Source organism: Muscardinus avellanarius (assembly GCF_963383645.1).
Source record: "Muscardinus avellanarius genome assembly, chromosome: 3".
Taxonomy (NCBI): Eukaryota; Metazoa; Chordata; class Mammalia; order Rodentia; family Gliridae; genus Muscardinus; species Muscardinus avellanarius.
In genome coordinates this window covers 151,862,878-151,879,327 of record NC_137788.1, presented here as the reverse complement: position 1 = coordinate 151,879,327, position 16,450 = coordinate 151,862,878, and the positions used below count along the sequence as shown (strand labels likewise).

Below are 16,450 nucleotides of genomic sequence, written 5' to 3'. Positions count from 1 at the left end.
TATATATTAGGTGGAATGGATATATATATATATATATATATATATATATAGTATTAGGTGGAATGGAGATAAATATATCTGGGGATTGAACCCAGGAGGGACATTCTACCTCCAAGCTACGCCCCCAGCACTATTTTATTTTTATTTTGAAACAGAGTCTTGCTAGGTTGATGAAAGTCTCACTGCTTGCTGAGGCTGTCCTTGAACATGCAATTTTCCTATCTTGGCCTCTCAAATACTGAGATTACAAGCAGGCATCACCATGCACAGCTTCCAACTATCATTTCTAACAAATAATTCCTGATGACTCCCTTTCATTTCTTTATTATTGAACAACTTGTACTTTCTTGAAGGGTAATAGTCACTTAGACTAAGGTATAGGATTCACAGACCCATAAAGTAGTAAATGTGATAAAGGTTTACGACATTTGAGAATCCCTCAGAGGAGTCTCACTTGGATATAAAGTCATGGAAGAGCATCAGGGTATCTCTCTACACACCCTGTGAAGTCAAGTGTGTTGGGTAAGTTGGACAGGGTCTTTATTTACATGACTTCTAACTGCTTGGGAAACTTCGTGATGAGTAAAAACTTTCTATTGAATCTAAGTATTTGGCACAGAAAAAGCATTTGGTTTTACCATGTTTTAATAGAAAACACTCTAGAATCACATGTTGAACTTTTCTGTTATCCTCTGTGTTCAATAAACTCATGTAAATGAATCTTTGAAAGTGGGTTAACTTTTCCAGTCTGTGGGAAGTTGGAGCTCTTTCCTAAATGTCACATAAGATATTTGTAAATAAGTCAAGAGTGGTGCCCACTTGTAATCCCAATACTTGGGAGGCTAGGAATAAGTATTGAAGATTCGTGACCAGCTTCAGGAACAATTTAGTGAGGCCTTCCACAATTTAGTGAGAAACTGTTTCAAAATAAAATATAAAATAGTTCTGGAGGTCTATCTCAGAGATAGAATTCTCCTAGGTTCAATTTTCCATACCACAAAGAACTATGCATGTATCTGGAAACAGGTTTGGAAGAGAAAGAAAAGAACAAAGAGACTAGCATCTGAATACTCTATGACACGTTGCTAGAGACTTTGCTAAATGATTTATGAATTTCATTTTCTCATTCCAACCTTAATATCTTCATTTCCCAGAAGAGAAAGCCCAGGTTAAGAATTTTCCTCTCTGACCATAGCTAGTAAAAATATTTAAGTAAGATTTTCTGATCTTACTTCCATCTGATGGAAGAATCCAGGTTCGTAATTCAGTGATTCTCCAGTGTTCTTGTTCCTATCTCTGTATGGCTGCCTCCTTCTTGTACTTTAAGCCCAAGCTCCAAGAACCTTCCCTGACCACCACAATACCCTCTCCCTTCAACAAGACAAACCGCAAAGACCAGTTAGGGGCCATTGCAGTACTCCAAGTAAGTGATACTGACATCATGATCCAGGATGGTAACACCCAAAGAGGCTGGATTCCAGACGCAGGTTAAAGGTAATATCAAAAGAAAAGATAGCATTTAAAGCAGAGGCTAATGAGATTTCCAAAAGAGTGGGAGGCAATAGAAAGGAGATTAAGGACTTAGCATTGAAATATTCCAATTTTTAAAGGTCAGGAAGCTAAAGAGACCCAGCATGGAGAGCAGCCAGTGGGGAAGCAGAAAAATTGGAGAGAGTGGTAAACCAGAAGTCTCCAAAGAAGGTGTTTAAAGGAGGAGGGTATGGTCAGCTACTATAGCTGCTGTGAACGGGTCAGGACAGCTGAGGACTAAGATCTGAGCAAGTGGAGGCCACTATGATCTAGGCGAGAGCAAATTTGGAAGAGGTAGAAATTGAATCCTCCTCAAAGTGGGATTAGTGAGAAGGAAAAATGGGAAACTGGATTCAGTCAATGTTACTCCTTAAAGAGTTGTTAAATAAAGTCAATAAATAAAAAGCATAAAAATTCAAATATATATCTTTATAGTATGGCAGAGCCCTTCATGTGTATCATTCTACTTAATCTTCACAATGGCTTTATGAAGTAGATACTAATAATATCTTAATTGTAGAGATTAATAAACCAAAGTTTGCTAGGTATCGTGGCACATGCCCATAATCCCAGTCCTTGAGAAGCTAAGACAGGAGGATTGAAGGTTGGAGACCAGCCTCAGCAACTTAACAAGACTCTCAGCAACCTAGTGAGACCCTATCTCAAAAAACACTTTAAAAAATGGCTGAGGGTATGGCTTGGAGGTAAAATGTCCCTGAGTTCAATACCCGATTCCATAAAGAAATAAAATGAAAAATAAAAGATCTTGGGGTATAGCTCAGAGGCAAAAATGTCCCTGGGTTAAATCTCTAGTATCCCCTGACTAAATAAGAAAAAGAAAACAAGATAGATCTGAGGGCTTCAGTGACTTGTCTTAGATGGTCACTGGTGTAGCCAAGCTAGGAAGTCAAGTCTACCTCTGAAAAATATATGCAGTGTGGTAAACTCTAGTGGTCGCATTCCCAGCACACTTTTTCTCTCTTTATCCTTGTTAGGGGAACTTGTTTTATATTTAGGTGTCAAAATGTGTTCAAATAAATTGCCCCAAAAAACCCTCAACTCTAGGGTACAAGTCATAGTTCATTTAAGACAGCCATCTTCAACCAATTCTTCTTGCCTGTGATTAATCCAGGGAGAACAATAGGATAGGTGAAGACATCACCCAGAAGCTCCTGAAAAATATTTTTCTGCCTAATTAAAGATTAGGCCTGTGGAAGAGGTACTTTCTTGCCATCATCCTCCTTCCTCACTACTTAGAAAGTCATTATGGAAGGCTGGAGAACTTAGGGCTATGGTGGCCTTAAGGTCTTGTGACCTTAAGGAAAAAGTCAGTTTTAAGGAAAATCACAGAGATGCCAGCTTCATGCTCCAACATCAGAGGCCACTGAACCCACCCTAGAACCATCTACTTGAGAATTTCTGATCAGTAAATAATAAATATCTTTATGATCCACAGCCATTGTTACCAGCAGCCAAATGCCTTCTAATTCACATAAGTGTCTCCTAAAAAAAAAAAAAAGAACAAGAAGAAATCATGCTAATAAAAGATCATCTGATTGATTTCTGTAGCCATTTGTCAAGCATAAAAGCAAGGTGACTTGGTATGGAGGAGACAGCTCAGTGGTAATAGACAGGAGTTCTGGGTCCTGGACTTTGAGCCCATGAACTTGACCAGTTGCTCCCTCCTTGAAGCCTGCTAGTAGTTCTCCATCCCTCTCGCTTCTAATAGCAGAAGGAGCCAGAATGTTGTCATCCATGCCTTGTGTCTTATAATCTACCATCATGCAACCATTCAAGGGTAAGAATTTCTTTGCCAAGACCCAAGGAAAGGAAGGCAGAGAGACCGAGGAAAAGACAGACTTCTTTGGGCTATTTTCTGCGCATCCCCAGTAGAGATGAACTCGAGCCTCTGAGTCAGCAAAAGCTCCAGTCATGAACAGAAAGTGCTCACTCTGCACATTGGAGAAGCCTGGGCCAGCCCACAAGGGGAGGAAGGCGTGCACAGTCAGTCTGCTCCAGCAACCCGATGGGGCATGTCAAAGGCTATTACATTCCCAGGACCACCTATCTTGTCCACCTTTCCCTCCTCCCCTGCTAATATCTGTGATTTTCAAGCTTCCTTCTCTGGAAACAAAATCAATACTTTTGCAAAGTTAGAATGAATCAGCTTACCTGGGCTTGTGCTGCTTCAGGTTTATAAATAAAAAGGAATCTCACACCCGCTGGCCTACAAAGGAACATTTTAGCCTTGTGGTCATGAACTCCACCTGGGTCCTGAGTATTCTCTGACACGGTTCCTGGTGGAGTGGAAGGGGGCCTTTGTACCTCTGCTGCTCTGTACTACACATGGTGACAGGTTGTGCTTTGGGACACTTTTCATGGCCCAGCTGAGGAGGACGGTGGTGCTGTTCTCTGGCTCTTTGGACAGCCTGTTCTGGGGGTTGATGATCTGGGTCACAGGGATCACTGTGGTCCCCTGCGGTTCCCCTGGCCTTTGTGATCCAGCTGGCTGCAGAGACAACTGTCACTGATTCTGGGCACTCTAAGGGAGGTCTGGCACCTATTTATATTTATAACTTATTGAAGTGATGTATTTTGCAGAAAAGGTTGCCTAAGGTTATGAGCACCTGAGGAAGTCTTCTGCAGATGGTACAGTGAGGTTCGGGAGAAGCAAAAATCTGAAGTTAGATAGAATCAGTTTCAAATTCCAGATCTGTCACTGACTAAGTTGTGACAAGTTACTTTACCCTCTCAGAGCCTACATTTTCTCATCTACAATGGTAAAAATAATGTTTACCTTGCAGGTTGCTCAAAGGAATGGAAACATCGTCTAATGAAATGTCTAGCACAGAATGGATGGGAGAAAAGAGCTTATCAAATTATAACCCCTGGTGGTAGTGGTATAATTATTATCATCTGCCTTTAAATTAAAAGAAAAGTAAGAGAGGTTGTACCAGGCGCTGGGAAATTGCTGCCTCTTTAGCACCGGTTCCTTTTGCTTTCTAGGAAGAAATCTTTGCATGATAAAATAAACTTTCCAGACTCATTAGTGCAAAGTAACCCATAGCGAAGATGAGTAGCAGTGAGTAGAGCAGAGGGCAGGGAACCCTACGAGGACCCGGAGTCCAGCGCTCACCACCTAAGGTCTCCAAGCAGCACTTCCTCACCATGGGAACTGGGGATCAACACTCTGTCCATCTCATGGGGTCAGTCGAAAATCAAGTTTTCAATATGTGAATTGAGAACCTTATGAGTCTCTCTTATCCTTGGGGAAGTTTTCCATGGTGGGAGCAAATATAAATGTGAAAGGAGCAATCTGGGCAAATAATGCATCTTATCCCAATAATTAGCAAAGCAATAGTTACTAGACATCTTTTATTTACAGTGTCTTCCAGGAGTGTGTAATATGTATATAACTGTGGAGGAGAAAAAAAGGATTCCAAAAGTCTTTGCAATCCCATTGCCAGAAGAGATGTTCTGCTCACAAAGGAAACAGAAAGCACTGAGACATCGCCGAGTTAATGCAAGGGAGAAAGTGAAGCATAAGGCCTTGCAGTTGGCTCTGAATCACAGGCTGAGTATTGACTGGATACCAACTGTGCAGATCCCGTGCTGGACAGCTGATGCGGGCGGCTTCGTGTCATCCTCCCCAAATGCTGAAAGCCAGGAACCTCCCTCTGGTTCGTTCTTTCTTTCTTTCTTTCTTTCTTTCTTTCTTTCTTCCTCTCTCTCTCTCTCTCTCTCTCTCTCTCTCTCTCTCTCTCTCTTTCTTTCTTTCTTTCCTCTTTCTCTCCCCTCCCCACTTTCTTGAAGACATTACTTTTTACTTCCAGTAACACTAAAATCTATACACACAAGCTTCACCATCTTTCACTCAATCTCGATCAACGCCTGAGTAATAACCCAGGCAGTGTAAGCTACAACCAGAGGTGATGGATTTGAAATTGTTGACAGGTGCGCTTTTGAGTCTGAGCTCCGGCCTTTGGTGTAGGAATAAGTCAAAAGGCACAGAAACAAAATTGCCACAGATGGAAGAGGAATGTGTCTCACTCTAAACTAAATCTATACTTAATCTTTATCCTATACAATAAAAGTGTAGCATTTTTTAAAAAGATTCCCTTTTGAAGTTTGTTTTTAACTCCAGGGATTAACTGTGAAACACCTCTTGTGAACCATGCTTCTTTTTCTGTTTCTGTTTTTGCTTTGGCTGTTGGTTAGCAGGTTAGTTATATAGAACATTTTTTAAATAATTTTATGTTAGTCACATAAAACTTAATTTATTCAACAGCTTTGCAGCAATCAACATTCTGATCATGAATTCACTGCTTTTAAAAGAAACACAACTGGCTATATATCTAAAAATATAAATCTCTTTTCTTTTTTCTTTTTTTTTTTTTTTTTTTTTTTTTTTTTTTTTGGTGGCACAGGGGATGGAACCCAGAGGCTTTCTACCTCCGGGCTATACCCCCAGACCTATTTTATATTTTATTAGAAACAGGGTCTCATTAAGTTGCTGAGAGCCTCACTAAATAGCTGAGGCTGGCTTCGAACCTGTGTGATCCTCCTGTCTCAGCCTCCCAAGCACGGGTATTACAAGCGTGTGCCACCACACCCAGCTTATAAATCTCTTTTCTTCATTTTAATTTTTTGCCATTTTGGGATTGAGCCCAGTGCTTTCTGTGTACTAGGCAAGGGCTGTATACCACTGAGCCACTACTCTGGCCCTTTGTATTTTATTTTTAAGCAGGATCTCCCTAAGTCATGCAGGCTGGCCTTGAATTTGCCATACTCCGGTCTCGGCCTTCTCACTTGGAGGAATGAAGCCAGTGCACCATCTCACTTGGCTTAAAAATGCCTGTTTAATTTATACAATGCTGGCTGGGCATGATGGCGCACACTTGTAATTCCCCCACTTGGGAGGCGGAGACAGGAGGATCACACAGGTTCGAAGCCAGCCTCGCTGGTTTAAGGGACCCTGTTTCCAAATAAAATATAAAATAGGTCTGGGAGTATAGCCCGGAGGTAGAAGGCCCCTGGGTTCCATCCCCAGTACCACAAATAAATAAATAAATAAATAAATAAATAAATAGATAGATAGATAGATAGATAAATAAATTACACAATGCAGAACTGAAAGAACCACAAGTCCCCACTCCCACTTGGCCCACAGTGAGATGGACCTGAGTTAACCTCCATTGACCACCAACCTCCATAACTGCTGAACCAGAGCGAGCTTTTGGGGCTCCTGGAACTGATACCAGTTCAGAGCCAACATCCAGTAGTTCTCAAAGGTCCCATTATTTCTTTCTCCCCAATGCACAGTCATCCTGGTAGAAGGTTGTATGTACCTACAGACAACATTCAAGACTAGGAATTTGATTGGCACTGTAGTTTAGCCACTCACAAGACAAGCTTCTGGGTTTGATTTTCAGTCACTTTAGGGGAAAACAGTCTTTTTCAGGGTAGAAACAGAAGCATTCTTTTTTTTATGCTACATGTGAGCAGGAAATCGAAAGCCCTGAACTCATCCTTTGCCTTCCCCTGTTGTCCAGAGCACTAGGAGCAAGCAGCCAGTCCTGTTACACTCATTAGTTAGACAGAAATGTTTAAAGGCATCATATACATGGCAACCCAGGTCCTTGTCTCTTATAAGTGTTTGAATAGGAGTATCCAATGATGATATTTTATTAAATTTTCATTGTACATCATACCATGGACTATCAGTGTTCTCTTAATTACTACAGTTGAAATCAAGTGTCTTTAAATCTAATTGGGTTAGCATGCCTGTAATTTTAGTTACTCAGGAGGCTGAGGCAAGACTATCATAAGTTTGAGGCCAGCCTGGGCAATTTAGTGAGACTCTGTCTCAAATAAAAAATAATAAAGGCTGAAGATAAAGCTCAAAGGTAGAGCACTTGCCTAGCATGTACAAGTCCCTCAGCAACCCCCCCCCAGAAAGAAACACTCTAATCAGATTAAAGAATTAATTCCAGAAGCCACAGAATGAATTCAGAAAACTGGGTCTTAATACTGTTCCCCTAAAACCATCTCCAGTATCACTGGGGCAGAGCCACCACCCTGACCACAAGTACCATCTTACTGTTCCCTACTCCCTTTGCCTGTGGAAGCAGGTGCACGGTCTTGCAGGTGACAATCAGAAAGGGAGCCCTTGGCTTCCATCCTGTTCTAAAGACTCTTATGACCTAAAAACAACAAATAAGAACCACTAAAATAAAGCAAGCACATAAAGGAATATATAAAAAATTCCTAGCAGTAGACTTCCCCGTCATGAGAAAGCAACTGTTTATTGATCATTACCATGTACCTAGTATGTCTCTGGTGTATAGTAATATAAAGCAGAACAAGGCCCAGTGACACAAAAATAAGTGTCTGGCTTTGGAACATAGAGCTGCTCCTCCCTTCAGAAACTGACATGCTAATTCAGGGATTAGGAAAAAGTGGCCCATGAATCAAATGTTCTGCCCTGGAGCTTGACTAGCATTTGCATAGAAAACAATTAAAAGATCATTTTTCATGATAGCAGAGAAATACAACCATCTCTAAGATGCTATGAAAACTCTACTCATGATTTATGCTAATTATTTTCCCCATCTGACATTACTCTCCTCCCTATAGCTGGCATGGACCCCAAACCACAAGGGTCCCCTGGTTGGATTCTAAATCACTGTCTGAATCATAGGATGCTCTGAGCTTCCCACTACAGATGGCAAGAAAAACTGACAGCCAAAAAAGTTCACACTAGACCCTTCTAGGAAATCAGCATTCTGCAGGCAAACATGGAGCTCATGCCTGAAAGAGGGGCTTTCTCTTAATTAGCATAAATATAGGGAATATTCCATAGTCACAGGTAAAGATTGTGTTCTCAATTATGGGAAAACTTAAGCCAGGCGTGGTAGCGCACGCTTGTAATCCCAGCATTTGGGAGGCTGAGACAGGACGATCATACAGGTTCAAAGCCAGCCTCAGCTACTTAGTGAGGCCCTTTGCAACTCAGTGAGACCCTGTTCCAAAGTAAAGAATAAAAAATAGGGCTGGGGGTGTCATTCAGAGGTAGAATGCCCCCTGGGTTTCATCCCCAGTACCGCAAAAAAAAAAAAAAAATCAAATGCAGGCAGAGGTCGATGCTTTTAGTCTGTCTTAAGTGTCATTCATATTAAATGTCATCCTAGAAAAAAAAATCCTCTGAGTAGCTAATAATTCAATATCATTGGAAAGAACCAAATGGTTAATCATGCCAGGCAGCCCTGAGTGTCCTACCTTTCAAATCATTTCTTTGGGTGATTATTTTTTACAAATATCCTGAAATGCATAAATATTCTCTTGAAAGGAGGTTAAAAAATGTGGATTCATTCATCAGTCACCCAAAGTCATGGAGTTTGAGAAGGAAGACTTCAGGTCTGCCCAAGGTCACACACATACACTCAACAGAAGAGGGGAGGCAAAAGCAGGCACCTACTTGAGAGGCTGAGACAGGAGGATCGCAGTTTTCAAAGCAGCCTCAGCAATTTAGTAAGACCGTCTCAAAATAAAACAGGGCTGAGGATTAACTCAGAAGTAGACTGTACCTGGGCTCAAATCACTTGACTCTAAAACTCTCCTCAGACTCTATTGTTTACCTGTCTTTGTTCCTTTCTTATCTGAAAAAAAGTCATGAGAATGAATTTGTACTGGACAATCCTATTATCCTATTTTATACTTTATATTTCTTATATAAGCTCTATTTCTGCCATTAGAATAAAACTACCTGTGCACTGGGCCTTGTTCTGCTTTATATTACTATACACCAGAGACATACTAGGCACATGGTAATGATCAATAACTTTTTAAAAGAAGGAAGAAACCAGGCATGATGGTTCAAAGCCAGCATGCTACAGCTTAGTGGTATTCAAAATAAAACATTTTTGAAAGTGCCTGGGAATGTAGCTTGGAGGTAGAGTGTCCCTGTGTTCAATCCCCAGTAACACACACACACACACACACACACACACACACACACACGAATTAAGAGTTTAATGAATCAATAAATGCATTTCCTTGTCCTGAAAGGGACCAACCACTGGACCTTAAGTAGCCTTCAGTGCTAACAAGGAGCTCACAGACCTTCAACCTGCCCAAGGAAGACAATTCCAAGTCAGGGAGCCCACTTAAACAGGACACTCAACTCAACTTTCATTTTCCCAAAAGCTCAGAAACATGGCCCAGCAGCACCCAGAGGGCTTTGCTACCTGGCCAAGGAACACTTCTATTTTCTTTTGAACTGGTTCTTTCCTTTCCAGGAAGCAAACAAAATACCTTACGAGTTGAGACCTGAATTTAGGATTGGGGAATTCTCTTACTGCACGCTTTTCCTGGGCCCTCAACTAGTAATCAAACCTAGAGGCATCATTCAGAGAGATCTTTTTTAAAACAAAGAGAAGGGCAGGGGAAAGAGAAAGTCCCAGGTTAGGCTAGAGCAGAAAGGAACTTTTCACCAGCTAAGGTTGAGTCGCTTCACCTTACAAGTCTACAATACTTAATTTTGGCTCAAGGAAATGTACATCATCAGAGAAAATCTGGTCCTGAATTTGCATGGCTCATCACTGTCAAGCAATTGAGCTAGTAATAATAACAACTTCAATCAATGATAATAATGATGCCAGTTGTGGTGGGTGGGACATGCCTGTAATCTAATACTTGAGATGTTGAGACAGGAGGATCTCAGGTTCCAGGACAGCCTCAGCAACTTAGCAAGACAATGTTTCAAGAACAGAAACTAAAAAGGGCTGGAGGTGTAGCTCAGAGGTAGAATGCCCCTGGGTTCAATGCCCAGTAAAACACACACACACACACATAAACAATAATAATGATTACAGTATCTTGAGCACCCATTGTATACAGGCAATATTTTAGCCATCTTGACTATATCGATCTCAGCCAATATTTGGAAAAATGCTATGAAACGGATATTATCACCATCCTCGTATTTTTTTTTAGATGAGAAAACCAAGGCACAGAGAAGCTAAGTAGCTTTCTTGAAGTCGCCCTACTAAGAACTGGCAGAGCAGGATTCAAATCCTGCCAGTCCAGCATTCGTGTCCCCTCATTTTCTCACTGTGACTATAATTCACTGCAAATGCTAGGAAAATTATGGCATATATTCACAATGAAATTGTAGCCATAAAAAAGAAAATGACTATGACATTTGAAGGAAAGGGAATCAAACCTGAGAATATTCTGCTAAGTGAGATTAGCCAGTCACAGACTGAGAAGGAACATATGCGTTCACTCATCTGTGGGAGTTAGAAATGAATAAACAAAGAGGACTTCGGATGAATGAGGGGGACCCAAGAGTGGTGGTGCACACTTGAAATCTTGGTACTTAGGAGGCTGAGATGGGAGGATGGCAGGTTCATGACCAGCCTCAGAAACTTAGCAAGGCCTGCCACAACTTAGTGAAATTCTATTTCCAAATTTTAAAAAGTAAAAGAAAATAGGACTGAGGGTATAGCTGAGAGGTAGAATCTCCTGGGTTCAATTCACTAAATAAATAGAACAGAACCACTAAATAAATAAGAATGGAATAGAGAAAGGGGATTTGGGAGAGAGGTGGGTAGGGAAAGGATAAGATTTATTGATAAAAACAATTCAAATAAGCTGGGTATGGTGGCACACGCTTGTAATCCCAGCATTAGAGGGGCTGAAATAGGAGGTAACCGTTTGTAGACAGCCTCAGCTACTTAGTGAGGCCTTTTGCAACATAGTGAGACCCTGTTGCAAAATAAAGAATAAAAAATAGGTCTGGAGATGTAGCTCAGAGGTAAAAATGCCCCTGGGTTACAAAAAGAAAAAAGAAAACAAGTCAAATTATTTCATGTGTAAAATTATTCCAATTATCTATTCCACTATCTATGAGGAGTGGGGAGGAGTGAGGTCAGACCCAGAGGGAAACACACAGTGAATACTATCACTCTGAATCTTACTGTGATATATAATTACAAAACACCAATTTAAAAAGAAAAACCTAACAGCTGTCTAGAAGGCGCTAAGTTCTGGTTTTACCCGCATTAGCTCACCTAGTCCTCATACCAAATATATTATTATCCTTTATTCCACAGGGGAAAACTGAGATCCAGAGGAGTTGTAACATGCCCAAAGTCACTGGCTGAATACCTGCCAAACCCTAGAGGTCAGACTGCAGCGCCCAGCCCATTTCTCACTGCCCCACACTCCTTTCTGCGGCAAGCCATCTGTGGCGTCCGGCAATCTGTGGGGTGCTGGATCACCTGAAGAGGTCCCTGTGCATGGTGTGACCTCCTTCCCATCAACCACACATGAGAGGAAGGCACTGTAATGTAGCCTAATGAGCACAGGCTTTTAAACCAGGCAGAGCTGGGATCACAGCCTTGCTTGGAGCTTAGTACCCATGTGACCTTAGATACCACTCCCTGGGTTTGCTCAGGCATCTAACCTCCAAGGTGACTCCAAAGGTTACAGGTGACGGCGCATGGAAATTCCCTCAAATCATGCACCTCCCTGAATCCACCGAGAAACCATACTTTCTAAACTAGATCCATCTCTGCTGGGAGCTCTGACTGACCATCCTAGAATGAGTCTTAGCACCTTCTCAGCAAATGTTGGAAGGCAAAATTACACAAAGGTGGGCTCCCTAGGCCAGGCCACTTTCCCTCGGCTACCAGTATTTTCCCTGGGAGCTGGCAGGACCTGAAGCTATACTGCTGTTTTGGTAACAAGGTTGCTGGGCATCATGGTGCAAGAGAGACTGGAAGGTCATGATGTCATTACTGACATGGCCGATTTGGACTCCCAGGGACCCAGGATTCAGCTGGGAGTACCATAAAACAAATTAGTGTCCTGGAAATGCATAGATCAAATGAGGATGGTTTTGTTTCAGTTGTGATTTTTTTACCCTTTAAAAAAAAAATATCAGCCGGGCGTGGTGGCGCACGCTTGTAATCCCAGCATTCGGGAGGCTGAGACCTGGAGGATCGCGGTTTGCGGACAGCCTCAGCTACTTAGTGAGGCCCTCTGCAACTCAGTGAGACCCGGTTTCAAAATAAAGAATAAAAAATTAGGGCAGGAGGTATAGCTTGGAGGTCGAATGCCCCTGGATCCCACCCCCAGATCCACAAAAAAAAAAAAAAGTATCATACATATATTAAGCCATGCTAAAAATTCTGCTACTGTTTAAAAACTCTGGTTGATATCCTTGCTTCTCAAGTTGTCACTTTCATACATACTCAATCTCTGGACATAGTTCTAATCGCTTTAAATGATGCTTTAGTTAAGCAGGAATGCTTACAACAATCTGTAGAGTAGCCAGGGACAATTTCTTCATGCAAATGTTTCTTCATTTCATACCCTAATCTTATTTATAGTGGTTCTAAACTGGAGGCTGGCAAACTACAGCTCGCAGGCCCACTGCCTGTTTTTGTAAATAAAGTTTTATTGGAACACAGGCACATCCGTTTGTTTACATGTTGTCTACGTTTGTGCTACAGCGATAGAACCAAGTGTCTGTGGCACAGCCATGTGGGCCTACAAAATCTAGAATACTTACTATCCGGGTCTTTATAAAAATGTTTGCCAACATCTGCTCTAAAGCTATTATAGTGTGTGTGTGTGTGTGTGTGTGTGTGTGTGTGTGTGTGTGTGTTATACTAGGGATGGAGCCCAAGGGCATTCTACCTCCAAGCTATATCCCCAGCCCTATTTTTTACTCTTTTTATATTAAAATAAATTGCAAAGGGCCTTGCTAAGTAGCTGAGACTGTTTGCAAACCACAATCCTCCTGTCTCAGCCTCGCAAATGCTGGGATTACAAGTGTGTGCCACCACGCCCGGCTTGAAACCTGCTGAGGATCAGAATCACACGAGGTACTTCATAGTGCTTATCCCTCCGGGAACTAAATCATTCTTTGTGAATGCCTGCTTGTCCTGTTTTAAGGAAATTCTTTGAAAGACAAGATGTATTTTCTCCTATGGGCCTGACTAAGCACAGAAACTGGCACAGTACAGGCAAGAAATAAATATTTAGTGAGTGAGTGAGCTAAGTTGCTAGTTATTAGAAAGCTGGGGCTTTCGAGGGCTGTATATATTCTTGATCTTGAAGGGGAACCTGACTCGTATAACTGCAAGTTTGCTAAATTCTAAATCGCATGAACTCTAATTTAGGAGCGGGTATGTTTTTCAGGGCTTTTGACACCAAGATCAACTCCTATCTTTATCGTAACAAACCTCTTCTCTACCACACCATTTGTGCTGGCCCTTTCTTTAACTTCACAAAATTTTCTCTGAGACTTGGCTCTGAGAGCGCTTGTCTCATAAATTAAATTGCAAAGCTGGTCCTCCATCCTGCGGAATCCATCTGTGCGTCACAGCGTGGTGCCCAGCAGCCTGCAGAGGCTCATGCCCATCACTCCTCCTGGAGTACGTGGGCATTCAGCCACCATCACTCAGACACAACAGAAACCCAGAGCAGGTGCCACTGGATTTCAGAAAGACCCAGAAAGAAGAACCCTCTGGCCTACCACTTAAAAAATGTACCCGTCAAGTGTACCTGGAAGATGGCTTACTATGGAGAGAGCAATCTGATTCTCCAGGACGCTAAAAGACTTGGAAAACAAACTAAGAATCCAAAAGTCAAACAGCCCTGTGTAGGACACCACGCTCCAATACTTATTAGCTGCATAAACGTGAGTCTATGCATTGATTTATCTGAGGCAAAAATACCTTCATGGCTAAAATGAGTATAAATGACAACTTAGCAGGGACACGGTGGTATGTCTAAGGTGTCTAATAGTGGCAGGCGTCATATATATTTTACTTCTTCTTCCCTTTCGTATTTGCAATACCACCTGGAGAATGATCTTTGAAAATTTCCACTTACCAAGCATTCCCTTCTTGGCACTGGACAGACACATGTCCTTCTCCGCGCTGGGCAGGGCAAAACTCACCACGAACACCTCCACTCCATCCGCCATCAGGGCCAAACCCAAGACGAAAAAGAGGATCCACTGGAAGCGCCCGTGGCCGCACTCATCGATGATGGTCTCATACTGGTGGGCCAGCTGCTCCTCATCCTCCATCCTCTCTGCCATCATGTCGGCCTGGCCGTGGAAGCCATCTGCCCTGGAGGGCGCCATCTTGGCCTGTTTGGTCTTGACATCTTCTGGATGGGGGATGCCCTGGTACTCGCCCTCGTAGATCTCATCGTCTTCATCATGACCCTCTGTGACGTCACTCTGTGCATCTTCGTCCACATTGGATTCATTGCCCCGGTAATAGCCACCACCAGAGGAGTAGCCCTCGTAGTTGTCCTGATACTTGTAGTCATCCATGCCTTGGCTCTGGGGCTGCTGCGTTGCCTCTCCAGCTATATCTGTTGTTCTGTGATAGAGGTGTGGACTGTTCCGATGACCATCCTATGGTTTAAATGTGGGGTGTGTTCATGTGACTTCTTAAGTGAAAGTCACACCTGTTTTCTCCCACGTGGACTCTCAGATCAACCAGGTTGGTACAAAGACAACCTAAGTGTCCTTTTGCATTCAAGGTCTTTTGGAAGACTTTGGAAAGTTTCAAACTCTGGTCCGGGCTCCTTCAGTGACCCAGAGACATACACTGGGATTAAAAATGGGCCCAGGTGCTCTTCTTGACAGGGAGCAAGAAGTACCGGGCAGCCTGCTTCCTAGACTGATTTGTTTTGTTCCCAAAGGTTATGTCCTGAGAATAGAGAGACAGAAAAGAGAAAAAACATTACAGAAGGCTGAAATTCTGATCAAAAAATTCTCATAATTAAACCAATTTATTTTAGTAATGCCAATGCTTGACAGGTAAGGTGGAAGAAACCTTGATTAGACATTTGAATTTCTATTGGCTAAATGAGGATAGACTCAATGAGACTGAAGAAGGAGGCTGAAGAAACTGGGTCAGAGAGGCCCTTTAGCTCTGATTAAGCAAGGAACAGTGTCAAATCTCAGGCACAAATGAAATGGTCAAAGAAGGTATTTTCAATACAAGATAATTTTATGCCATGGATTTCCACTTAGAATTTATCAAATCTTTATCAACAGTGGAGTTTATTACAGTCCAATTTCCATTATAAAAATTTCAGCCTTTCTAAAACTTTGTTATGAAGTGGCTGTATAATTTTACATCTAGAAATGTACAGCAAAGTCAGACACAAGATGGTTTTCCCTGAATCCCAGCTTGCTTTTGAGATGTGGTTCAGAGGCCACTCTGACCTCTTGTTCTTGGCTTAAATGGGCAAGAAGAGGGGGATGAAGACCCAGAACCAAGTCACTTGGCTCTGAAACTCAACATTGCCACACAACAGTCCAATGACCATGCACACATCTTTCTAAGCCTCAATGGTCTCATCTAAAAAAAATGGAAATAGCAATGGTACTTAACCCATAAGGTTGTACCCCAAGAGCCTATCCTGCATGGTCAATACTACTTGAGCCTTGACGTCTTTGTTATTGCTGTTGCTACTGCAGCTGTCATTGCTGTTTTCTAATTCCAGATCTGCAAACTAGAAGCCAGTATTGTCGAGGACTAAGGCCCTGTCCTCTGTCACTGTTCTAATCACTTATTCCTGCCAATGAGCCCTACACCCAGTGGGCTGACATCCTGTTCCAGTTACCTCCCTAGAATCTCAGGTCTTACAGAGTTTGGAACCTTTATTTAATGATGCCTATTATAAACCAAAACGTGTGTCAAATGTGTCACATTCCTTATCTGTAATTGTAAGAAAGAGAGAGGGAGGGAGAGGGAAGGGAAGGGAAGGGAAGGGAAGGGAAGAAGAAGAAGAAGGAGGAGGAGGAGGAGGAGGAGGAGGAGGAGGAGGAGGAGGAGGAGGAGGAGGAGGAGGAAGAGAGAAAGGAGGAAGGGACGTAAGGAAG

The 16,450-nt window shown here is 42.3% G+C and overlaps 1 protein-coding gene across 3 annotated transcripts in view; it reads right to left on the bottom strand.

Annotated features, from left to right (window-relative positions):
- SV2B (synaptic vesicle glycoprotein 2B) overlaps positions 1-14,965 on the bottom strand; it is a gene marked incomplete at both ends in the record, with an annotated part of 59,971 nt that extends 45,006 nt beyond the window's left edge. For 2 of the 3 annotated variants that reach the window (XM_080690942.1, XM_080690943.1), the window contains one exon: positions 14,437-14,887. In XM_080690942.1, the coding sequence (XP_080547068.1) occupies positions 14,437-14,887 (451 nt within the window). Of the gene's footprint in view, positions 1-14,436 lie in introns of all 3 variants that reach the window. The other variant, XM_080690944.1, reaches the window with a different exon arrangement.
- Between the last annotated feature and the right edge of the window lie 1,485 nt (positions 14,966-16,450).